The sequence below is a fragment of the Anoplopoma fimbria genome, chromosome 17, assembly GCF_027596085.1.
Source record: "Anoplopoma fimbria isolate UVic2021 breed Golden Eagle Sablefish chromosome 17, Afim_UVic_2022, whole genome shotgun sequence".
NCBI lineage: Eukaryota > Metazoa > Chordata > Actinopteri > Perciformes > Anoplopomatidae > Anoplopoma > Anoplopoma fimbria.
In genome coordinates, this window is record NC_072465.1 from 17,240,051 (window position 1) to 17,266,608 (window position 26,558).

The following is a 26,558-nucleotide window of genomic DNA, read 5'->3' on the forward strand; positions in this document are numbered from 1 at the left end:
TTATAATAAGCCATTTTCTTATCATGCAACATGGAAAATACTTAAATACATAAAAATAAAAATATTGTTCATCCTTAAAAAGGCCTGCAGCACCAGTTTGAGAATTACTTTTACACTGTATTTATCTTAACAGATCTCTCTTGTTTTTTTAGGTTTTCATTTTGCTTTCCTTATTTGCTTTGAAGTTTATTAAAAAGAAACAAAAAACAACTTTTTATAAAATTCACATTAACTTATGTTAACTAATGTTGGCATTTTATGAACCTTTTGACTGCACAGAGCTTATTTTTAGAAGAAAACAAACAAGCATGAGTATGAAAATGGATAAAGGGAAAGTGTTTTTTTGTACAATGTTTACACAGAATCAATATTCACAGTTGTATTAAAGTGCATTGTCCTGCATGATTGTCCATAGATTAGCTTGTTCCCTCAACAAACTGAATAACATTCCTTAAGTAACTTATTTGAAGAAATAAAACAGAAATGCTTATGTGTCGTTTTTAAGATATCTGCAAGATTTTTAAGTGCTTGTGTCTGTTTTCCTAACATGGATTGTTCTGTGATATTTGTTCCATTCCAAGTCTTTTTACATATGTTTGTGCCTTGGTATCTGTTTACACTTGTTCTTTAGAGACATGCTGTCTCCATAGTGTGACTTAGGGCTATTTATACTCCCCTTTGGTTCAAATAACACATGATTTAAGATGCATCACAACACAGAGACAAATTGATGATAGTCAGTCACTAATATTAAGATAATAGTAATTCACTTGTGAAATGTAAATAAAAGTTTACTCACATGATATTTTATTCTACAGTGTGATGTGTCAAATAAAAATGCACAAAACACACATTATTCTGATCCGCTTTGTATATATACTAAAGTATTACAGGTATCATTTTCAAGGTACTTGGGTATTTCCATTTTATGCTACTTCTACTCCACTAAAGGGAAATATATTTTTACTACACTGTTTATTTTAAAAATATATAATTATTGGTTACTTTTCAGATTCAGATTTTTCATGACCTTATAGGCTAATTGACCTTTTACACAAACACCTTTTAAAAGGAAGTAACTTTAAATTTCAGGCTATCACATTGATTAAGAAACATTGTTCAAAAACTATAATGGTGGTGAAGTAAAGCAAAATGTGTAAAGTAAGGGGTAAATGCATTTCTTATGTTAAAATGTAACAAAATATGCAAAAATAAACTTTAACTATTCTTTTATACTTTTGTAGATATTTCAAAAACAATATTTTAACTCCATTAATCCTTTGGAACAATCACCTGTCCAACTTCCATACTTTCATTTATATATCAGGCAAAACTGACATGTTGGTTTTAGGTCAAAGTTGGATAAAAGTTGGATAAAAAGGCTTATTCTTACAAAAAATATAGTTTGTTTATGTTAATTATCTTGTTTTTTAATTTGATACAATTGACCACAAAGTCTGACTATTATTCCTAGAATTGTAGGCAGGTGCTGGATCCCAATGTCACAGAAATAGGTTATTTTTTGTTTCCTAAAACACACAAGTGAGAAGGGGTAGAGCGGCCTGTCTTCCAATCGGAAGATCGTCAGTTTGATCTCCATCTCCTCCAATCTATGACAATTTGTCCTTAGACAAGACACTTAACCCTGTGCCTTTGTTGTATGTGTGGTGTGATTGGTTAGTCAGTTAGTCCTGATGGACAGGTGGCACTTTGCATGTTAGCCCCTACCATCAGTGTATAAATGGGTGTGAGTGGCTGGATGACATGTAGTGTTAAAGCCCTTTGAGTGGTCGGAAGACAAGAAAGGCGCTATACAAGTACAAGTCCATTTACCCTTTTACTTTCATATAAACTTAATACAATTTAAAATAATAAATGAATTAAGGCCAAAATAAATAGAAATGAAAAAAAATAAAAGGTAATTTGTTTCATCGTACAGACGGTTGCAGGTGGACTGGTGTTTAAAAGGTCCTTGGGGATTAAACAAGAGTCTTCAGGTTTGTTCAAATCCTGCGTATCTTGATTCATAAACATTATGAATCAAGATCCACTTTCCGATTTTAATTATATAACTATAAAGTATTGATTATTGTTGTATGTTTTTACTTTCAGTGTGTTGCTTGTTAGACAGATATTTTTATTATCATACACTTTTAGATATGCAGCTTCAATGAATGACATCTAGGAAGATGAGCAAGATGAGCTCGGAGGTAGGTAGGTATTTTTTTTTCTTATTACCAGCTGTGTAGTGTTTAATGTTGTTAAATATTGAAAGTGTATAAAATAAAATAAAAATAATATTTTAAATTCATTAGCCTCTCTAACTTCGTGAGATAATTTAAGGAGCTAATTTCACTTCTTTGTTGGTTCTCAGAGAAAAGACAAAAGGTGGTGATGGAGGAGTAGCAGACTTGATGGAAACCATGAAATAAATAAGAATATACCTTACATTGTTTAACATGTATTGTTGTCATAATAAAATATGCAATAAAGATTTTATGAACATATGTCACAGTATAATATGCCATAAAAATATGATAAAAAAAGATGTCATTGTATAGTATTCCATAAACATATAATAAAATATAGTTGAAATAAATTGTTAACAACAGATGAGATGAGGATGCGTGGTTACGAACTGCTAGCCCAACACATGTTTGTATTTCTAAACACAATTTTCAGAGAAGAATAGTAAATGGATATATGCATTATTAAAAGTCTTTAGGGAGAATAATAAACTCAGAGGTCCTGTCTACAAAAATCCACTAGGTGGCAATATGTAGACCTAAATAAATCCGCAAATGCATACAGAGACTTCTCAGCCAAGACTTCTTTATTTATGTTTTACAAAGGTGGCGTTTTATTCTCTGCATTAACGTTGGCCTTCACAGCCTTGTGAAACTAAAATGACGCGTGTGTCATAGAAATAAAGTATTGAATGCCATTCATTTCACTGGTTAGGAATACTTCATAGTATACAGTACCAGTCAAAAGTTTGGACACGCCTTCTCATTCAACCACTTTGAAGAATCTAAACTATAAAAACATATTCTGGTTTGTTGAGCATTTGTTTGTTTACCACATAATTCCATATGTGTTCCTTCATAGTTTGGATGTCTTCAATATTAATCTACAATGTAGAAAAAAAATAAAAATAAAGAAAAACCATTGAATGAGAAGGTGTGTATAAACGTTTGACTGGTACTGTATGTATACATGGTTGATTGAAAAACGTTTTAAAATGTTCTACTAATTGTTAATGAAATTTTTTATTTTTTATCCAACTCCAGATGTAGAGTCTCCACAGTGTAATACAACCCGACAAAGTTACAATAGGAACCGCTGTAATTACACAGGGCGGTATCTAGTTTCAGGCGACTTGCTATTGGCTGATTGTGTGTTGCCCGGCGCTGATTTGCTGCAGCGAAAAGCTCAGCATCGCCAAAGTCCGCTGACAGACCTTCATCTGGTTCAGATGAGGGACTGCACAGAGCGGAGACCCTCTCTTACTCACTGTAGATGTATGCAGCTGTGGATTGTGCTGGCTTTAACTCCGAATCAAATGCAAAGGTGAGTGTTATTAGCCTACTAATACATTACTAAATGTCAAAGTGTAATAATTGTAAAAAAAAAAAAAAAAAAATAAAAAAAAGCCCACTTTTTATCTTATGCATTGTTGTTTTGTTTTTGTTGCAGAAACAATTGACAGGATTCTGAACTTCACTGCAGATATTTTCTCACAAGCAATGGTAAGTTTTATCCACGTACTATATTTGGACAGTTTTGTAGATGCATGTAGTGACTTGATTAAGAGATTGCAAAAGTCGTTGCTCAGGACCCCTAGCACAAGTGTTTTTGCACAAGCTGTGAACATTTTGTACTCATTCTTAAAGTTTTCCCTTTAGTGACTGTTATTTTTGGAAAGCGAGAATTCACAGTTTATTCAAACCAAACTGTCCTTGCCAAATGCTTACAGCTTGGTGAATCACTTTTCCTCGTTGTGTGAAGGCAGCCAAGGAGAACAGGGCAATTTAAAAGGTGCAGACTTACCACAGAGTCACACTGAGGATGTCTCTGTGTGTCAGATTAGTCTCCCCCAGGGGCCAAATGGTCCAGCACCCACAGCTGTGATAACATCATGGCATTGTGGTGTCCCTACATCTCCAAGCCAAACACTGACAGGACAGGGTGGTTCAACAAACCAAATATTATAAGAACTTGTATGACAACAAACAAGTTAAGCTACTCATTTTTAGAGGATTGTTAGGAGTCTGCTCCCTGCCACTGGGTTGGTTGGAACAGTATAAAGCAATGTTCCATCAACTGGACTTCATTGATTTCAGTTCATCTGAAGGCTGGACATTGATTTGATTGACAATTGAAACATAATCACTGTGTAATTCCAAAATGTTGCCGTCATATCCTACTTAATAATACAGTCCTGTCAACATGCTGGGATTTAGGGGGAATCCACGTAAGATATGTGCCTCGGCACTCCGCCACGATTCAGCTCTACTTTGTTCAAACTTCCCCTCCCGGTTTAGGAGGCAGGGAGAGTTTTTCCTAGTGTAGAATGTGCATCCTGTTCTCCGAGCCACGACTTTTTCATTTTCTGGGCTCATACTGCATGGGATGGTCTCCATAAAGCTGCTCTGAGGTTTGTCAGGAATGCTTCACTTGTTATATGGTCATAGAGCAGAGTGAGCTCAGCTGGTAAAAATCTTATTGGCCCAGTTATGGAAATAACAGAGGCAACTGTGTTTTAGCTAGACCGGCCAGGGCATGATGGGATATTTTGGAAGCCAGCCTAACTGCTATCTCGCCTCCTGTAAAAGTCGACCAAAGCTTTTTTTGGGTAGAAGAGTTGACTTTATATAAATTCTGCCTGCACCACTGAGTCTTTGTGTCTTTTTCTTAGCTGTGTTTAGGAGATTCTGCTGACTGCCTCCGGGACCAAATGCAGTGCATGGTGAGATCCTTGCAGGACCTGAAGCAGATAAGCAGGCCGAGGCCACTGAGTGAACCATGTGCTCGGTCCTTCGCTGTGACACGGCTCTGCAAACAGAGGGCACAACAAGAGCGACTCAATCGTCTACGTGTTTCTGACGCCAGTGAAGCCAGCACGTACGACTCTGCCTGCTGCCTGGCCAGCCCGCTGGAAGAAGAGGAAGAGCACCAGCAGCATGAACGGTTGGAACAAGGCTCCCCAAGCAGTGAAAAGAGTCTGGACTTTGACTCGGGTTACTCTGAGGCTTCTTGGCAAGATGAAGGTGTGGTGCTAAGGAGGACCAGGAATGTGCGAGTCTCCTCTTCTGCCTGCCTCCGCACAAACAGAGGACCTTCTGGCAGAATCCGGCCCAAATCGACCTCAGACGCTTGCCTGGAGCGCTGGACCTCGTTTGAGGCCAGTAACCCAGAGGACTGGACGACATCGCTGCTGAGCCGCAGCAGGAACAGACAGCCTCTGGTTCTTGGGGACAACAGCTTTGCTGACCTAATAAAGAACTGGATGGACCTACCAGAGTGTCCTGAGCCAGCAGAACCAAAGCCCATTGCGGGCCGCCGCCTTGCCAAAGACATTTTGATCAATATGCGGCGGAGACTGGCAGGAATGTCTAAAAGTGTGGAGGTAAGGCCGAGGCCTGCAGACTCCACAAGGCTCAGCAGGGCTGCAGAGGTTTCCAAACGGATGTCCTGTCCAGTGGGACTCCAGGGTCTCAAACCCTTCTTTCACCAGTCCCACACAGGCCTACATCAACCGGACACTGACTTCTACCAGTTCACTGCTCTGATGAAGACAGGCAGCCGACAACCCATCATATGCAATGACATTATTGGATACATTTAACTGATGATGTATCTCCGGACTGATCATAAAGACAAATTAGAATAAAATTGTTCTATTTTCATAATTGGATTTTGTCCACAATGTTGATACATCTGGAATAAAAGTTTTTTGGCATTTAATGGAAGTGATTTGTTTCTGAGCTTGAGCAGTGCTAACTGTTGAAATATTATTATTGTAGCTATCTTTCATCCATCAGCCATCAGTTTGATACATTTTAAGCATCTTCTCAATTCTTCATGTGCCGTGTGATTATAGGGGTGAAAGGTGTCTGCTGTTCTCATCAAGGCAATATTGTTTGATGACTTTTAAGCTCACAGTTAGTAGTTGGGTGTTGAATCATTTTTTCTTTAAGAAAATCTAAAGGACCTTCATGAGAACAGGTCCTTTCGACCAAAAGCTAAAATAAAGTGTACTCTGCATAGATCTAAGTGTGCGGATATCTGTTCCATCGGTTTTAACTGTATGATACTTCCAGCTCCTTATTTAAGATCAAGCAAGGTATAGCAGTGGTTGTCCTTCATTTCTCTAAGAAAATAAAACTATCAACATGCTCAATAAAAACCCACACAATTGAATCTCTAAAGCTTTGTAAACCAAATACATTCAACAGGACCCCTTCCTGGTTCAAATGGGAGGTTGGGTGCAGTGTGCTCATGGTAAAGTATGTTTGTTACCCATTTAAAATAGTAAGGGAACTGAAGTCTGTCAGTGAAGTACACAGATATAATGATTCCTCATAGACACATATTTATTGAATTATTTCATGAATCACAAACAGCATCCTTAAAAACAGACCCAAGTACACAGTGAATGAATCACCCTTATAAGTAGTTGTAGTATTAATGTAAAAAACAGCCAACTGGAAAAGCAGATGAGACCAGCTTCTGCTCTGGGATTCTTCTGGGAGGTGGGGGGATGCGTGTATGTTTGGAGTTTGATTTAAACAACACAGCTGTGTCCAGATGGCTAGAGCACCACCGAACCGTCAAAGCACTGTACCTACTGTGCCAACGGCCCGTTCTGAATGCTCCCCTTCAACATTGCGCTTAGCCTGCCCTGAATTAAACCTTGAAACCAAGCCTGTGCTGCCCCAACAGCTCCAGATCATCTAATCAATGTGCTTTGGCCGGCATCTTCGCAACCTCTAAGTCTGACATCTCGAAAAAGATACATTTTACTTGTAAATGAGAACCAAAAGTTGGCAAATGGAAGTTCTTTTGGTAAAAACAGTAAGGAAATAAGAGTTTGCAAAGTTTATGCTTTTGCTGTTAAGTAAAAAAAAAAAAGAGAGAAATCGGATAATAATCTTTGTGCATTGTGATTGTTCACTTTACATGATGATAAATAATAAACAAATGATCACAGTATGCCAGTGCAATAATTCAAAAACATTTGCGGAAGAAATAGATAGATAGCTGGAACAAATCATTCAGATATTAATCTTTGTAAACAACAGCTAAAGCAACAACATGAGGATGTTTTTAACTGATATGATTTCACAGGAGTGTTAAGTTTGCTTTGTCACATTGAAACTGTTCCATGTGATGCCCTTTCAATGGAAACTCTGTGGAAACTCTGTATTGGGGGCATCACAAGAGCAGGTATCTAATCGCTGGGACTATCTCACAGTCCTCATCTTCAGCAAACGAGGGCATCAACTCCAGCATCTTCTTGTGTAGAGGAATTTCTGTCTTGGTCACCATCCCCACCACGTCAGAAAGCCTGCAAAAAATATACAGGATAGGTTAGCTTTGATTTGAAGGAGATTATGAATGAAAATAATTTGGAAATTCTAAAACACATTTGCATTACTTAAGCTTTTGAAAAGTGTATTGTCATCATCAACAAGGGCCATACAAAGTGGTGTCTTCTGTAAGGAGATTAGCCTTTTCTTATTATCAACAAATCCCATGAAAAGACCAGAAGCAATGAATTCATCCTACTATCAAGTATTTATGTATCCAGAGCTTTATAAAGCGTAATCCTCTGTGAGATAGACCGCCATAATTGTGGTCTGTCGCACATACACCATTCTGCTGCTGGAAATACTCAGAGGCACACAAAAGGTGTATTAATCAGAGAATAGTCCCCGACAAGAATACATTTTACTATTCAATGCTGTTCAGGTAAAGTTTTTGGAAGACTACAGTGCCAAAGTGTTTTTAGAAACTACTTCATTTGTTGACCTGTTTTTAAGGATTTACATCTTCAGTGGGAAGGATTGGGCTTTGGGACACAGACATGTTTAGGGAAGTCAGGAAAGTATTGAGAACACACTGCTGTCTTTAGTATTTTCGTGGGAGTTTTTTGACATTAACGAAAACATAAAATAATGGCGACTATACAATTAAATGCTTTTGAATGGCATTGGACTTTTTATGTTCTAAGCTCCCCCCTCACAGGCCCAACACAGGAAGGTCGTAGCAGGGCGACTGCACAGGAAGTGACTACTGGAGAGGGCATTTGTCATGAGCAGCCTTCTGTCCACACGGCCAGCACTCTACCCCTCTCCCACTGCAGCTCAATCTAACCACAACACCAACACCAGCTCCCCAGAGACTTGAGCCTCACAAACGGACATGGACACACACACACACACACAGTCCATTTCAAGATGAACATGAAGACCTCAGAGCAAGAATTAAGCAAAGCACAATAACAGTCAAAGATTTCAATTTACCCATCATTGCCTTTAAAACTTCTATTTTAAACCTGATTTATTACAGTTTCCCTCGTCCTCCTGGAATCAAAACATCCCTGAGGGTTCATATTCTGCTGTGATACAGTTCTCGATGTGGAGAGTTCACAGCACAAGGCACCTGATTGATTTCAAACACCCCAGGGCTTAAAATGTGCCGCAACGCTGAACAGGTCCAAACAGCGTGGCTTCTCACATGCAGATTAAAAAACAAATTGTACTAATTTAACTCTTAAACTCTTGTCCTCATCAAACAGACTGAAACCCGAAGAGGATCGGTCTCACTCGTCAGTGTTCAGTGATGCATGTGTGTGTGTGTGTCAACAGGCTCTCTGCTCACAGGCTCAGAGGAAACACCTCATCCTGCCATTAGCCTCTAAACAAACAAAGGGAGGCTGCTTATTGTGATTGTTTATGTGGCAGTGTTGTGTGCAATGTGTAGCAATGCATATGGAAATCTGACATACCTCTGCTTGAGCCTCTCTTCTTGCCCCCTGTATAGGATAGCATTTCCATAGTAGAGACCAGAGATGGTCAATCTGTATTTATCCTGCACAAAGAAATGATTCAATTAAATGCACAGCACAATATAACGAAACATAACAATGCATTAAAGTGTAAAAAAGAGGTAATTTCCACAAAGACAGCAGTCCACAGTGCTAAAGCTTCTGATGATGACCTGTGGCCTCAAACTACTTCAGCAGTTCAGGAAGCTCTTCAGTGTCTCCACAAACAAACCAGGGGGAAACCGACCAGTCAAAGGTTAAACAAAACCTGGAGCAAATATGATCACATGCCAAATTATTTTCCCTTTGCCTCCTAGAACAAACTGCTGCAGAATCAATAAACTAAAAGTCGGTTCAGGGCAAGACCATGCATGCATAAAAAAAACAAGCTTCTGTTCTACAATCTTGTAGAATATGTAAGAACATTAGGAGAGTAGTTACTCGTACTCTTATTTTCTGAATAGTATCCTGGTTGCAATTGGAATATGAGGTTTCTTCTATAAATGTACATTGTATTCAGGGTTACTATGGCGTGCCATTACCTGATCAACTAGTTTCTGATCAACTATTTGCTTTTTTATGTTTTTAGTTGAAGAACAAACATTAGAAAGTTTGGGATGGTGGAAGTAACAGCTTGACATTTTTCAATGTTTTGAAAACTCGTGTCACCTGTCAAACAAATTGACTTAGACAGAAGATAGAATTGGAACAGTCCTCACATCTTCATCTTTGGGCAGGGCACTTTGCAAGGCCGAATCTTAGTTATTACACACACAAGATTTTATCCAGTTTTTTTTAAATTATCTCAGTATACCCATCGAAGCACAATCCTTATGAATCACAAAATCTAAGTTGTATGAACATAAGTAGAGACCTTTAAGGAAACGTTTTACATTTTGGGAAATGTATCCACTTTCTTGCAGAGAGTTAGATTACAGGACTGGTGGTACCTCTCTCATGTCCGTCTACTAAATATGAAGCTACCACGAGCAGCTGGCTTACTTAACACAATAACTTGAAACAGGGGGAATCAACTCCCTGGCTCTGTCCAAAGGTAACAAAATTCACCTACCAGCACCTCTAAAACTCACTTTAAAGTCAAATCTTAAAAACTAACATTTAAAAATGCTAAATCTGATGTCAGATGAGCATGTATGAATAATACACATATGAACTGGGGGAAAGGTTACACATTCAGCCATTGGAAGAAATTTGATGGTTCAAAAACAGTTCTTCCAGGATGGTAGAACAGAATCTCGAAGGTGTGAATTGAAGGTGTGAAGTGGCTAATAATTTCAAACAATGGCCATTGTGTGTACTGGAGGAAGGTGAACAGGTTTAGGGATAAAAAATAATAAAATAACATGCACAAAATATGCACTCAGTAGCACCGAGCGTGAGGAGAGTTTATTTTTCCTTGCTGAAAGGAATAAGGAGGCCATACCTTGATGTGCTGGACCAGTTCTCCCAAGGTCATTTCCTGCTCACCGCGGCGTCGGCCCTCAACAAGGAAGTCATCCCACAGGGTGTATTTCTTTCCTGCGACCTGCCGATTGACACGTTACATACACCAACACACACACACACAGACACAAACACACACACACACACAGACAGACACAAACACACACACACACACACACACACACACACACACACACACACACACACACACACACACACACACACACACACACACACAGAAAGTTGACAGATGAAGTATTACTTGCTTTGAGGGGTGTTCAGTAAATGTTGGGGTCAATAGCAAGAGTCTTGGACACTCAAAGGCAGAGGGACTGCATTTTTCATCACTGAGTTATAAAGCAGCTGAGAACAATCAGCAGCCCTCTGAGCGCTGCAGTGTCGACCCGAACAAGCCACGAAGAGGTCAAGAAGGGGGTTCCTCATGTATGATGAAGTTACCCTATTGCTTTTCTCAAGTTTCCATCTACAAGACATGCAGCCATGTCAGTGTAGTTTGGGGCAGATGATATTTTATGCAACTCCAGAAAAAAATGGAAGAATGCTGCTTATAAAACTTTTAGCTCTTGGCTAAGAAATAAGAGCAATGGAATTTTTCCAGACACCTTGCCTTGCACTTCTAGTAGCTGAAGTTTGAGCTTTGAGGGGCCATTTTCAGTCTTGTAGTCTTCTGTGTTCAAGAGACTCACTTCAAATCTGGCTGTTTAAACTAGCAATGAACGTCTGTCTATAATAGCAACTTTTATCTTCTGTCCTCTGTTTCTGATGTATGTACGCTATGTTGACCCAATGTTTCCAATTATCATGAAGTTAATAAGCAGAAAGTACATCTGTGACCGTTTTAAATCATAGGGTTGTTCATCGAACATCAATGTTATTTTTGTCACAAGGGCATCCAAACCAAGTACTGAAAGCTGGCATGAAACATCTGATTTGTGATCTTGTTTACTTATTTCTTTAATCTGATAGATTAAATGAAAACTTGTACGTTACTATTAATACATTATTTAATCAAAGTGAGATATCAAAAAATATATTTTATAGACAAAGATTTATAAAAATAAAATGCAAAACATTAAGCGATAATGTAAATAATCGTTGTAATTGTTTTACATTAAAGGATGACTCAGCTGAAGACTATAAGATGATTTTTTTCAGTAATAGCTGAGAAGCATTTGACACATCGAGACAGTATGATTTATTAAGCGTGATGAGAGAATCTTGTGAGTTTAAATGAAGCTTAACAAACATTCATTAATTTAGAGAACTTTACAAACAAGGCATCCCTTTCTTCTGCCTCAGGTTCCACTCTCACCCTGCAGCACTGCAGTCACGCCCCTCACGTCTCATGAGATCAGGTACGCGGACCAACATTAACGCTACTGTTTCTTTTGTCACTGGACAGATAATAATCATCATAATCCACATGTGTAGGACCTAAGGTAAAAAAAAAAAAATCACCTGACCTGAAATGAGTCAGGATTCCTCACATGCAGAAAATATGTCAAAATGTGTCATGTAGTCAGACGACCCTGATGACACAGGCGCTGTCTGGTGAGAGAAGTTGTGAAGATCAAAACTTGGCTCAAGATGTGAATACCAAAACTCCGGCTAAACCTGGGTCCAATTATCTCTGCTCCAGCAGCCAAGGGGAACTTTTCGACTAGCCCTCACAACTCCCACCACTTATGGGGTTTGGGGTTATGGAGACAAACTCGAGGCAAACTTCTTCTCAAGTCTGACAGGGCGTCTAGGTCCTTTGTCCCATTTTCAGACAAAGCACGGTTTGTTTGCAAGATGCACTTCTTACCCCTGGACATGTTGGCTTCTGCTTTTGTTCATGCAGAGTGCATTATCAGTACAACCTCAAACTTTCCATGGCAAAACAAAACTTAAGGCTCAAATGAAATGCACTTGTAGAACAAAAGTACATTATTTAAAATTATCTTGCAAATGCAAAGTTATTGTCAGACTTTAAAAAGGACTTTTTTTTCGCTCAGGGAGTTTTTTACGAGTGCCTTTGTGTGTAGATGCAGATTTTACACAATGCCAAGCAGGCATGCAGGCTATTTTTACTCTCCCCCTTCCGTTCCTCTCTCTCATATCTGTCGCACAACTCTGGCAGGGACTTGAAGCCAATCAACTACCCCATCAGTCCGTGTGTAGAGTGACGTCAACTATTCAACACTATAGTAGGGGAGAAAAAGAACGCTGGAACCAATCTGGCTGCTGGAAACAATTACAAGTGGTTTCCCACTAGCACAACAACAGTATCTTTTTGTCACGGAAACTTTACCATAAAAAAAAATAAAATGGCCCAAAGAAACAGTTATCTCTGGGGAAAGAGAAGGAATGTGAAGGGGAGAGTTATTGTTTTCCTCATAAAACAACATTGAAGCTACTTACCAGTGTGGAAAATAACACAAAACCAGCTTTATTGGGAGTTCAAAAATACAATTCTCTTGTTGTGTACTATCTTTATCCACTTTTATATTTTGAAAAAACAACAGTGCTCAAGGTAGACACTGCCGTCATAAAAAAGACCAATCAAAAGTAAGAACTAAGTTGTGATATTACATAATATCAATACAATTGTGTTGTGGTTACAGTGTAGCATTACTGTCTGATCTGTTATGCTGACAACCGGGCAATTGACAAATCGCACAAGTAATACTTGGTTGCTAATCAAACCCGATAAAAGGTTGGAGGGTGCATCTGGAAAATGGCAGGCTTTGAATTTTTTGAGTGTTCTCAAGGTCAATGCATTAAAAAGGAGTCTCTAGTGGTTATGGCAATAAACGTTAGAAATGGTTGGAGCTAAACCACAGCAACAGAAGGACACAAATAGTCTGCTACTTGACAAGTTTTTAAACTTCAGCCAAGCCTTATATATTTATTAAATATTGGCTACAAGTGTGTTGTGTTCAAGGACTGTCCTATCTCACTGTGTGTGTGCAAATACAGAGGTCTTTTTAGACATAAAGCTGGCAGTCGAGATTCTAGGTGGTTGAACAACATAGAGTTGAACTTCAGAGAATGAGGTTAAGAAAGACATCTCACGGGCCTGAGTGGAATAAAGCCACAGTGGTTTTCATTTAAGTTTATACTCTATTGTCGGAGGGCGGCCAAATCTCACATCTGCTGTCCACATATTGTACATATTGTAGTATAAATGGGGCTTTGAACTTCCCCCTAAAACATGACACAGTTGGTTTTTCCAAAACAATAAAGGAACACAATGACATTTCAAATCTTTAACTGCCTCTCACTTCACTACTTTGCCCGTCATAGTTTCACTGATGCTACGGACAATCACAGACATCGTTTGAATGTAAACTCTCTTTAGTATGGTGGTCGTATCAACTTCAGTCACATTTTTAAAAACACCATTATCTTTATTTACTATAACAGCAACTCATCAGATGTTTAACACTGCAATATTTGACTTTACACTTTTTGACAGGATTTATATTAGTATTTTTTAAAACGTTGCTTCTGCATTATTATAATTATGCTTGTTATAAATTCTCATATAAGTTCCCCTAAATCTGACGTGAACAGCCCAAACCTCAGGCTACTTCCTCTTGTTGACAGGAAGCCTGTCACGCTCCCCTGCTCTTCCTGACAAATCTGAATGTTGACCGAAACAGCTTCCAGGAAAAAAATAGATCTAATCATTAAATAAGCTGCATATAAAATACACACACATCCTTTCACCCTTTAATTTCCTGGTCCTAAAAGTGTGAAACAGCGTATGAATAAAGAAGATTTCTGCTTCTGGTCTTTATACAGTGAGATGCCATCAATTACAGAATGGCCTCATTTTTATCTATTTTAATAAGGTGGTTATAATATGCTTACACATTTTAGATTATGTTATATCTAAAAACTACAAAATGCTCCAAAAAAAGACCTACTTTATTATTCTGTTTGCAACACTACCAAGAATTATATTCAATTGCATCTAGCCGAGAGAACTTAAAGTCAAAAATAACATTTCAACCGTTTAACGTGGGCCAACATTCAATAAAGCCTTAACTTCAGCTTTACAGAATTACATGATCAAAGGGTCAAAAGGATCTGGCTTGATCACAAAGCGTTATTTCCAATGAGTCACAGCACAGTCTTAGAATCTCTGAGAAGGCCTGAAACAAAAGTCGACCAAGCCTCGCAGTCACAGTCTGCTCCCCCAGTAAAACAACGTATCAAAGGGTTGTAAGAAATTCAAATCAGCATCTTCGTGTAGTTTAAATTAACGCTACAGCCTTCGTTAAATGTATTGATGTCATCAAGGTGTAGCATTTTGCCAAATCCTAAATTAACATTTCACATTCACGTTTTAGAGTCAGTTGAAGGTACTTTCAATATTAAGAAGGCTAGAACTAAACATTATAAGATTTGTGTTCTGGGCAAATTAAGAGATCTCACGAAGACAGTTTACCAACAACCTAAAGACCTGATACACAATTAAGTCACTTATGATACCAAGGGCGACTGAACCCAAAAATAGATGCCGCTCAGATATACGTGGGGGCATGGGAATGTCATGCAGCCAGAGGAAGTTCAGCCAAGTGAACCTGATAAGGAGGTAAAATGAATCCAAGTCGGATTGCGATCCCCTTCAGGGAACACAAATCACGCTGGTCATTTTGCACAGGTCACTGCATAAGGAGTGTTTTCATAATGTGAGTTCTAAATCTTGCCCTTTAAGACAATGGAGCATTTTTGGCGACAGGAAGCTGGGATCAGCCAGCCAACCTCGATAAGTCCTCCTCCCTGCAGTCTGCCACAAGAAACAGGCACGCTCCTGCCTCAGCTTCACTATCTGGACAGAATCCCAACAGTGGAAACGTTTTTACAACCCGTTGTGGCTACAGGCCTGTTATTTCAAAGGCAAGGCTTTTCTTTGGGAGGGCTTCAAAGTGAGGCATTAAGAGAGGATCTGTGTGGTCTTTTTTAGATCATATTTTCATCTTAAGCTCCTTCAGCTTCCCCTTTGTAGACAATCTAGGTAACTTCAACAAGACATCATATCCTAGATTAGTTCCTAACTGAGCCTCAAGTCAAGCCGTATTTCACTTCATATGAAGTGTTCACTGAACATATTGTACTGATGCTGCTGGCAATTGTACGTGCTGTGTATTACAGTACAAGCAGGAATGCATCAAGGTTATTTCAGATATAGTGAAGCAGTTTTTTTTGCTAGGTTGAAAGTAATCCAGTGTCAATGCATCTTCCATTACGTCACACCTACAGCACAGAGCCAAGGATGATGCACAGTGATACTGCCAATGATATCACCACATAAATGTATGTATATCTGTCTGAATGTGATTGTGTGTGTATGTGTGTTAGTAGTGCGTTGTTAGTAACGCACTAGTGAAACAGAATTATTGTGAATAAGCATGAAGTGATGCATCATGTAGGTACTTTTATTTTATGAGATGTTGAAACTGACAAAGCAGTCAAAATGTAAAATCCCATCGAATTAAATCCCAGTAAGAAACTGAATAAAATGTCCTTTCTTCTAACTGAAACAGTAGAATTCCATTTAACTATGTTTAAGAAATGGTTGCATATGAAACCAGAGAGTTGATGCTCCACTCAATGTTGCTACTAAAAGCCTCTTTCACTAATAGTTCCCAGTAGATAACTGCAGTGCCTTTCACACCTGCTGTCTATCCCTGAAATGTTCAGGAACATTTCCTGCATGGGGTTATGTGTGAATGGGAGCAGGATTCGATACTCAGGGAAAATCTGTACCCTCAATTTCCCACCTTAGTACTGAACAAAATTTCTGTGAAAATGTCAGTATGGCTGTGTTGTGAATGAAATCAGAATCATTGCATGGATGAGCATGTAAAGGGTTACATCTGTCTGACGAAAAACATTTTCATGTAGAGTGAGCAAACCAAGACAACAGTACTCTCATGTAAAGTGGGCCTTTGTCTGAGTCGGGAGTGTCATCTGCTACCTGGTCACTATTGATCACCTCTCTCTCAGGACTGCAATGAAGAAGCAGATGGCTGAGACCTCCAACTGTTCCCACCAGCTCACTGCAATTATTTGTCTTTAACTCCCCAGAGAATTGACAGGATATCGGCCTTACACGCCTCCCAAATACATTGAAATAAATTAAAACAATATGTCGAACTAAAAGCATAAAATCTGTATTAGAATAACTTTGTATTTACGATCGTGAACTGTATGTTTTGCAGACTGACTATACTGGTGCAGGGTGAAGGAGGAGACACTTCTCAGGAGAGTGCTGAGTTTGACACACAGCCTGAAAGCAGCCCGTTAGCTTTGAAAGGCTTCCATTGACGTGTAAAACGGCAAACAGAATCTCAATGTGATTGTCTTTCAAATGAGAAGATAAGAGCACTCCGCCTGACTGAAAATGACCTAGGGCAGAAGGACTGAGTCAATAAAATGCTCCTCTTACAAATGGGCCATTGACATGCTGGAGCCTGCAGAGACACTCAAATGGCAAATGTCTGATTTACAAAGTCACAGTTATAAAGCAGTGAGTCCAAATGCTCAATGTGATCTGATGATAGTCCCAACACAAGACCACAGATGACGCAACATAAGTTGTAATGTATGCAAATTTCTGTGTAAGAGGGTTGGACATATTTTAAGATGGAATGATGCAATGATTAAACAGAGGTCTTGTCAATTTAAAGCTTGCGTAAATGGACTTCAATTGACCGCTATTTGATTATTCCATGTAAAAACGATTTATTTTATACAAGTACACTATGACTTCTATGATTACTATAACACTTACTGTATATTAGTATGTAATATGGAATTGGGACACACGTCCGCAAATGTGTCCTTCACAAGGATCAATTCGCCGCTCTGAACATACACTGTGATCAGTGTGTTCCCAAACATCCCAGCTTGCACCATTGATTAAATGGTTTAGCAATCAAATGTCACATTCTTTGGTTACATGGTGTAATGCAGTAGTCAATGATGTAACTCTTCCATGTATTGGTCACTGGAGCAAGTTATTGATATCTGTGGGTCAATATGATGTCCAATTCTTGTCAGCAGTTAAATAGCTGTAAGGTTATCTGATTTTGGACAAGAACAAATAAGATACATGAGACTTACATACTGCTCATGAGGCAATGAACACTTAATGCAGCCAATTAAAGCTGCATCTGCCCGGATCCAGCAGAGGAAACATTGCTTACTTTAAGGCATGAATCCCAGGTTTATCCCAATATTTACTGTGCTTTTGCACACTTTTGAAAAAGAGAGGATAAATTCTAATGACTTTGTGATTTCCTCTAGTGCCACCAGCAGCTTGACTTTTATGGTTTTGAGACTGGATGTGTTGCCACAAAATTCTATGCAGGCATTCATTTTCCCCTCAGTATGAATTGTCATCACTTATCAGTAGCATAAGCCCAATGCATGGCCTCACTTGACTGTTAACATGGAACATAATTTTGATTTCAACTGGCGGGCAAACACATGACTGAGCCTTCACTGCTTAAGTTATTCAGCTTGGCCAAACAGGGTGTTGCCATTTGGTCCAAGTTGCTGTCTCATTCATTACATAGGAAATTAAGGCAAACCAATCATTTTCTCATTAAGCATAACACTCGCACAAAATCCATCCCTCATTAAGAGCTATGAATAACCCAAAAGCCCAAGTCTATGAATGTACAAAAACTTTTCCATTTCCTCTATGAGCAGATTCATGTGCCTTGTAAGACCATTAAAAAGTCACTTGATTTCTATGTCATCACAGAACCTGTACATGTGTATGTAGTTAGTCAATGCCTCATGTGTTCTGCATACATAAGGCAGAACATACAGTCTGCAGGCAGACAGCAAGCAGACAGACTCTCCTGCAGGGCCTCCCAGAGCAGAAGACACAATTAGCCATATGTGACATTATCCTTACATACAGTGATCCAAGCTGGGGGGTTTTATGTATATGTATGAGGTAATGGTTCCTGTGTGTGTTGGAAGAGAAAGGAAGGGGGTAAAAAGAAGAAAGACATGACAGAATGCCTTTAGAATTCAGAGTTAATGTGTAAATTTGTTAACTCATGACATCAGGAACAGCCCAGAAACATAAATGTATTGTCAAATGATGTCTAATGAGAAACCTGTAGCCAATCTCCCACCAGCATTGGTGCTTTAATGAGAGAATAATGAAGCAGGAGGACAGAGACCACTAATAACGTCCACATGCTTCCACTGAGTCCACCAGGCCTTCAGAAAAAAGTTGTGAGAAACATGGAAAATACTGGGACCAATGATAGACCCAACCTTATTGCTGTTTTAAAGTAAGTTTCTTGTACAATTTAAAGGTGGAAAAAAAGTGGATCCTTTATTATTCAAATTAGAAAGAAAATAGACAAATAAGCTCCTTCCTGCTACATCTGCTTTCAGTTTTTTTTAACATTCCACTGAATCTTGAGACACGTGTTCAACATCAGAGAAGAACTAAATTAACTTGGTATCACAGCCAACACAATGTCAATATTTAAAGCTCTGGACGTGCAAACATTCAACGTACGTCACACTTTATTTATTTTCTTTTTCTTTTTGATAAGGCTTCTAGACCCCCATGCAAACCCTGTGGTTAGTTAGGATTTGACAATCAATGTTCGGGCAAAAAGGAGGTAACAAATTAGTAATAAATGCTCTTTGATAAATCGTGAATACTTTATTCCAATATGTATTGGCTCCTGCAGGAAGGGGAGAGATCAGGGGCAACGGAGTAGGAAGAGATTAAGTGCCTTGCTCAAGGACACTTCAGAGAGCTGAATATGGCCTCAGTATTGACACAGAGGTTTTAACCCTGATTCAGCTGGTTGAAGGGAAGTCTGTCAAACCAAAAATCTATCCTTTTATTGTGTTTCTCATTTAAGACTCCAGCCTCTGGCTTGTATGACATGAGGAGATGGTTTAGGATGATTTGAAAGAGCTGCTAACTATATGCCTCTGTTTTTTTTAATTTGCCTAATGGGAAGCATGCATGCTGAGTTTATGAGCCGTATGACATATGCTACTAAATAAATTACCTGGATAGCTATCTTTAAGCGGACTTTAATCTAAATGTCCTTAGATGACGTCTGTCTTTGTCAGATGCTACATAACTAAACAACCAGTGAACAGACATAATATTGTTTTTGATGATACAAATGGGAAGCTAATGATCTGTGGGGAACTAAAGAACAGCAGTGATGGAACAATGCAGCATGACTTAAAAACATAAGGCCAACTACACAATAACACCGACAACAAAAACACCTGGAGGACAACAGAAGGCACAAGTCGTCTATGTTGATCACAGATTACTCATTATCCCGTGAGCACTATTCATGTCTAGGTCTTGAGTTACAAACTGCACAATGCAGGTCCATGCGGGAGCTCCCAGAGGAGTACTGAGGGCCTTGGATCATGTTCACCCTGTTTCTTTACTGGCACAGTCTGAGGAGGCCAACACAGATTTAACCACATGTGAGGTAGCCTAAATCTCACCCTTTGTTGTTCTCTTTCTCGCTTTAAGCCCTTCCCTGTTATGTGTGTGGCAGATGTGAGACCTCCAATTATATAAGTGCTCAAATCACAAATCAAGTAGCTGCAGGTTTTGCTCTTTACATGTAAAATAACAAAACCACCACCCTTGATACCCAGCAAAAGTGTAAAAATCCTTGTTTCTTTCTGATTTTGTTGCTGAGCAAGTTGTGAAAGAAAATGTATAAGAAACAGGGAATGGAGCAGATGAATCCTTGCCTCCTCCTGGTGCTCTACAGACCATGCAGCAAGATCACGTAAACGCTCACAGGGAAATCTGTTTTCAATACACTGCTTCCTGTGAAGGCAGGAAATAGCTGTCATTTCTGCAGGCAATTAACAAAGAACCAGTGTGTGCAGCATCGACCTTTGAGTGGCTTCCTTGACATCAGGAGCCTTGCCTCCAACGCTGCTAATTCAATTAGAGAACGAAAGGGCAAGCCGGGGAAGAGGGCACCATGGGAGTGTGAAAGGGCACGAAGTTAAGGCTAGGGTGTGGATGATGTGTGCACAGACATGGAAGAGGGAGTATTTCCATGGCACACAACCAGCAGGCAGCCGAGCAGACAAGTAAAGACAGCATACACTGGTACAGAGAGTTGGGCAAGCTGCTGGAGGGGGTGAGGATGGAGCTATTTAATACCCAGCCGAAACACGTCCTCCTCTCTCCTGGCCTAGGGTGATGTTTCACTTCATATGTTTTACTGAGGCTGCAGCTCAGTTACAGCTGCAGGACTCATTAATCTTTGCTGTACTTGAAATATATTTTAGTGTCTTTTGAGGTTTTGTTTCTTGCAATAACAAGCACTGTCTGCCCTAACTATGATCCTGCAGCTACATAGCATCAACTACGTACTGTATTGTACAACAGAGAGTTGCACAATACGTATCTCTTTAGAGCGCTGGTGTGGTCTTCATCAACTCCTGAAATAAATATCTGCCTCCCTACAGTAGCTGCTAAATACTCCACTATGCTCACCAGCTAGTCACTAACTGTGTCTATCTACTGTTTGGTGCATATAGCCAGTTTATCAATCGATTTAACATCACTGAAAACAACTGCATTTACAAAGGAAAGAACAGGTAGTTCAATCAAAAGAATAACCTGAAAGACACTAAAACGCTGTTTGAAGCTGATGGGAAATGTTGAGTTGGGTGATAATTTTCTGTTGGTTTATCCCCACATCCACCTACCTCATATATATAAAGCAACCTGTCACATTCAATACAATCATTTCATATTCATGCTGAATATAAAAATATTAGTATATAATATAGTTCAAATTTAATTAAACTTTAGATGCCATTGGACAGTAGAGTCTAATTCCAGTGAGAATGTCTGTCATACTGTATTTTGCAGTTAATTAATATGAGTTGGAAAGTTTCATTTGTTAGAGTTTTTGTAAATCTTCTCAACACAATAACCAATAAGGTGCCAACAGTTAAAATAATATATTGACTTAAAGTCTGCAGCTTAAAAACTATGGCAGCAACAGCTGACCCAAGTAGCATCAAGCTTCTCATGATTATATGATAATGTCTAATGTCAGATTTCGCACAAACATTTCTGGCCATTTTACAGATATCCATCTCTTTGAGCTTGCCAGACTTGCTACTCCTTCAGTGCAATGGCCTGTGCCTTGGCCCCCCAACTGACAAACATAAACACAAGGAGGAAAACGATACTAGAGAATCGCAGTGTTGAGAAGACAAGGACAGCCTCTCGTTTGTTTACATATTTCTGCCTCCATAACAGCAGCGGGGGAAGGCCAGGGGAACTTCCTATTTTGGGAAACAGCTGCTTTAAAGCAACAGTTTCTGGAAATTGGTTAGCATGGTGGGAGAAGTAGCAGTAATCTATTTTAGTTAAAGAGTCTGTGAGTTAAACTGTTGTTCTGTGGACAGAGTGGTACACAGCCACATCTAAAACACCTCTTCCAAAGCCTTCAATCTCAACAACCGACTCAAACATATTTTTTCCTCTACAGTTGTGACAATGCAGTTTACATTCCGATGACTGCCACACATCGGACAATGCTGTGATGTGGTGATTTAAATACACACCACCTTGGGTGAACACGGGGTAGGCCACCAGTACTACCAGTGAGATGTGAGTGATGTTACTTGATATGATTGATCTCACGAGGGGAGAGGTCTAAGTCATTGCAAAAAGTAAGCTGAGCTCTTGATGCTGCATGTCAGATCAGTGATATTTAACAGCTGCACGTCTGAGCTGGCTTCAAAGACTGCCTAATAAAACCTCTAATCTAAGACAGATTAGAGAGATAAGAGCATATTAATAGCAAGGTAGCTTTCGTTTCTGCTTTTATTATTGTGGACTAATTATTTTGAATAATATTTGTTTCCATCCATAGTTTAATTTACATCGTACATTGCAGGGCACAAAAATGTTACGAAGAATCACAGGTAGTTATGTGATATTGTAATGACAGCACTGTTTCTACAGGACTATATTTTAGTATTTTCACACTGCAATTTTTTGTAACATATTGGCCAACATATATACAGATAATGATATCTACGATAAGCTTATATCAATCGATAACATTGGCCAGGCATTTTCGGGTCAGGCTCTACTTTGGAACTGATAATCAACATATTTAATGTGTTAACAACATACAATTTGAGTGTTCATATCAATTGCAAGTAAGGATGCCATTTGATACCTAACTTTTGTTGGTATGTGTTTTCAGAATGAAAGTGCAGATACCTATGTGGATTACACACTATATCGAAAAAAGGTAAAATAGTTTCTAGAAAAGTATCACAGACGATAGTAGAAAGTATCACAGACAAATCAACTAATTATGAAGACTAAACCCTAAAATGACTTTTTTGGCACACTTAAGAGCGTCTCCCACACAGATGACTTATGGTTTGGCAGCCAACCATCTTTCTCTCTCCCTCCCTCTCTCTGTGAGCAAGTGTGTAACAGCACATGTGTGTTCCTCATTAACTAGTGCCAGATTTATCCCCAACAATCAAAACGCCGCTCTCGAACCTCAGTCGAGCCTTTTTCCTCTGGTGGTGTCCTGTCTCTACTCTGCTGAATGGACGTGAGCTTAGAGCTGATGCTGCAACACTACCTGCCCACTGAAAAGGCCTGGGCCTGGAAAATCTAATGTCTGCCCATCCCTCTTTCTAAATGATTCAACACTTGAGTATATAACCTCTGGCTAGGATGATGTCAGGTTCTCTGTCCGTTTGACTGCAATCATTTACTGAGTGCATCCAGCGTTCCAGGCTGCTTCAGCAATGTGTTGTGTTTCGGCCAGCAAGTTTTAGAAGTATGTGCAAACACTTTCACTGACCAAAATTTAAAGACAACAACTGTGAGAACAGCAGGGTCTTTGTAAGTAAGGAGGAAGGCACGCCTGGAACTTCAGAACTGCACAGAAAGTCACAGCTGCCTCTGTCATCACAACAGCCTTTAATGCAGCTGTAGCATTTTTGCCTGTAACCAAAGCTGAAACCAGACCTACACTGTCTCAGAGCTCCCTGCCACTGCACCCTCACGTCCCACAGGACACAGCTACCCCACTCGCTGACCCCCAATGACCCCTGTCTGTCAGAGGTTCAATGCTCGGAGTGAGAAAACTGGCGAGGGCGGCTCCAATATCTGATTCCCTCCAGAGGGGTGATATTCAGGGTAAAGCACTTGGGCCTGTAAGGGGGCAGCAAAATCATTTGACTGGATATCCTCTCAGACTTGACCCTAAAATGTGACCCTAAGAGTCGCTTGGCTTTTGAATCTGGGTAGTAGCCATTTTGTGTTTGTGTTTTAAAGCTTTTCTGATACAGCATAGAGAACTTAGTATGTACTCGCAAATGGGGTATAACCTAAAACGTTGGGGTGGATTTGATCCTGAAAGAGCTCTGAGAATAAGCTTCTGTCACTTTTGCTTTGACTTACAGACCCCTTAAATTGACTTAATTTGTGCAAACAGAGAAGCAGACATGGGCGTGTTTTAGTCTTACCTGCACTGAAATGCCCTGAGGATTAGGAGCTAGCTAAAGACCTGGCTCATATGCAGGAGACTGACAGTTAGCAGTGGTCTCTTACTCTGAGAGCACACATTCATGACTTAATGCGCTCCAGCCAGTAAGGAAGGACGCAGATCCAAAAAGGACCAAAGTGATTTATCCCTAAAGTAGACAGGCTTAAATTATAAATGTTCATACAGTAAGAGTCTGTGAGGCTGTATAAAGTGTCCTACTCAGTTCCTATATGTGACTGACTGCTTTGTAAATCTTGTCCCTGAACCCACCACAATCGCACACTGTAACTAAAAATGTATGTGGGTGTAAAGAGCTGTTACTCACCTCAAAGTTCTTGGCCTGGGTCGGTAGGGAAAACAGAATGTAAGTGACAGGCAGGTACATATAAGCTGAGCGGTAATGCTTGATGTTCCGGTGACCCTGCACCAGTTTATACAGCTCCAGACACATCAGGCCTGCCACTGCGGCTGTGGTGGTAGCTATGGCCGGGATGATCCTCCCGGCTATGCCCTTACTCTGTGAAGGAGACAGGAGACATCATATGTCTTATAATATTGTTTACAGCAGGGTAATTATTATGTCAGATGAATTTTGTGACTTTTTTGCTATGTGTTTTTTTCAACAATATCGCACTACAATGGAAGGGTAGTTTAAAGCAGCAAAAAAATGAAATCATTTTAGCTAAAAAAGTAGGCCTACAGTACATGAGTGAATGTACGTAGCGACTTTGCACCACTGATCACATTTCAGAGACAAACATTGTCCTTTTTACTGCATTGCTTTTGTTTCACAACTGTAGTTACTTTGACTTTCAAGGTTTTATATACAAAACAAATGGTCATCTTATAAAATATGATGCATTGTTATAGATAAAGCTACTAAACAAAGTAGTAAAAAATAGCTTCAACCAGCTGTAACATAAATGCTGCTTACACACAATAATGTGTCAGTATTCAATGCATCCTTTAATTCATAATGTAACACTGGTGGGGCATTCTGCTGCATACAGTACTTTTACTTTAAATAGTCCAAATATACTTTGCTGCAAATACTATTGTACTGTAAAAGTTAAATTTTGTGCTTATATTTATATTATTTTTCGCATTAAATGTGAAGAGTTTTGTTGTATGTAATGCATAACAGCACAGCCCATTTCATTGCATTACACATTCATTTGATTATCTTGTATAGGATTTTTCATGCCATATATCAATACAGGAGCAATATCCTTATTATTATTATGATATCGACACTAACAAATACAATTGACCCTTGTGTATGTTTTACAGTGTAGATATACCATGCACAGGGTAAAATGGTGAGTAAAAGTAAAACAAGATGCAGCATGTGGAAATCTCTGTATGATTACACACGGGTGACCCTCTATTGTCCCCCCTCACTCAGCAGTACCCATCCCCCAATCCTCCATCTGTCTTGGCCTGTGTGTGTCTGCAGCAGCGGCTGGTACAAGGCCTGGCTCAGGTGTCACCTCCCAGGCGACAGGTAAAGTGCTGTGATTAGTTCTGCTCCAGGAACAATAGGTGAGGAGGCTGTTTCTGTGGTTTTAGGGCAGGTGTGTGCAGCACCGACTAAAAACATGACCCCAAGGGAGGGGGAGTGTTTTTTGTCATGGTTTTTCTAATCTATACCGCCTCTACCTTGGGCTCCTTCCCTCTTATTTACCTCTATATCTTTTAACCCTTCACAGATATTTGATTAGATGATGCACTCGGTGAAAATGCTGACCTTGTGCCGATTAGCTGTAGGAATGTCATAGTTCTCCGCTCTCAGGTTAGAAGCAGCAACAATGTAGTCCATGTGGAAGTTACTGTCGTCATCCTGTGTTAGGTGGGATGTAAAAATGAAAGTATATTAGCCATTCATATAACACACTCCAAAGCTCAGAAGAGAGCAAAACATATCTATGTGTTTATCCATGTCCATGCCAAGTGACGTCCCCAGTGGTGAGATGCTCAGTTTGGCTGCTTTGAGCTTTGAAGGCTTTGTTGTTGTGTCACTTACATCACTCTAATACATGACTTGGTCACCCCAACAGAATGCAGGGGAAATCAGATTTCTGTTGTGATGGACATGGCCAGTGAGGTCATGCCTCTGCTTCTGCGGCTCTACAAAGACTAAGAAGAAGGGCACTGTCACTCAGGGATGGCTTTAGGGGTTGTGAGGAAGCTCCTAGCTGGCAACCTGATGCATCTGAAAGCCTCCTACACACATTCCATCTATCTACAGCATGACCTGGGCATGAAGGGATGGAAATAAAAGAGAAGGGGGAGCAAGGTAGTTTGGGGATCTCTTTCTTATACAAGAGGACATTTGATATGTACCTGAATTACCTCATACACCTCCATTCCTGCTTCTCCTGAGTCACTGAATGCTTTACCAGAAGCTCTCTCAGGCTGAGAGTCATTTTCCAAAGCCTCTCTAAATTCCTCTAACA

At 39.6% G+C, this 26,558-nt stretch overlaps 2 protein-coding genes across 4 annotated transcripts in view; one reads left to right on the forward strand and one right to left on the reverse strand.

The window, feature by feature from the left end:
• Nucleotides 1-3,482: 3,482 nt before the first annotated feature.
• On the forward strand, nt 3,483-6,345 carry inka1b (inka box actin regulator 1b). Of its 2 annotated transcripts, XM_054617511.1 has the most exons (3): nt 3,483-3,570; nt 3,697-3,749; nt 4,919-6,345. In XM_054617511.1, the coding sequence occupies exons 2-3, from the start codon at nt 3,747-3,749 to the stop codon at nt 5,846-5,848; spliced, it is 933 nt and encodes a 310-aa protein (XP_054473486.1). In that variant the 5' UTR covers nt 3,483-3,570; nt 3,697-3,746; the 3' UTR covers nt 5,849-6,345. The 2 variants fall into 2 exon arrangements, with proteins under 2 accessions (XP_054473486.1, XP_054473487.1); XM_054617512.1 differs by lacking the exons at nt 3,483-3,570; nt 3,697-3,749 and adding an exon at nt 4,407-4,657.
• A 239-nt stretch (nt 6,346-6,584) lies between these two features.
• uba7 (ubiquitin-like modifier activating enzyme 7) overlaps nt 6,585-26,558 on the reverse strand; it is a 41,198-nt gene continuing 21,224 nt past the window's right edge. For both annotated transcript variants that reach the window (XM_054617884.1, XM_054617885.1), the window contains 5 exons: nt 25,850-25,942; nt 24,428-24,619; nt 10,497-10,598; nt 9,014-9,096; nt 6,585-7,570 (listed from right to left, as the gene is read on the reverse strand). In XM_054617884.1, coding sequence (XP_054473859.1) covers nt 7,438-7,570; nt 9,014-9,096; nt 10,497-10,598; nt 24,428-24,619; nt 25,850-25,942 — 603 coding nt within the window. In that variant the 3' untranslated portion in view covers nt 6,585-7,437. The remainder of the gene's footprint in view (nt 7,571-9,013; nt 9,097-10,496; nt 10,599-24,427; nt 24,620-25,849; nt 25,943-26,558) is intronic.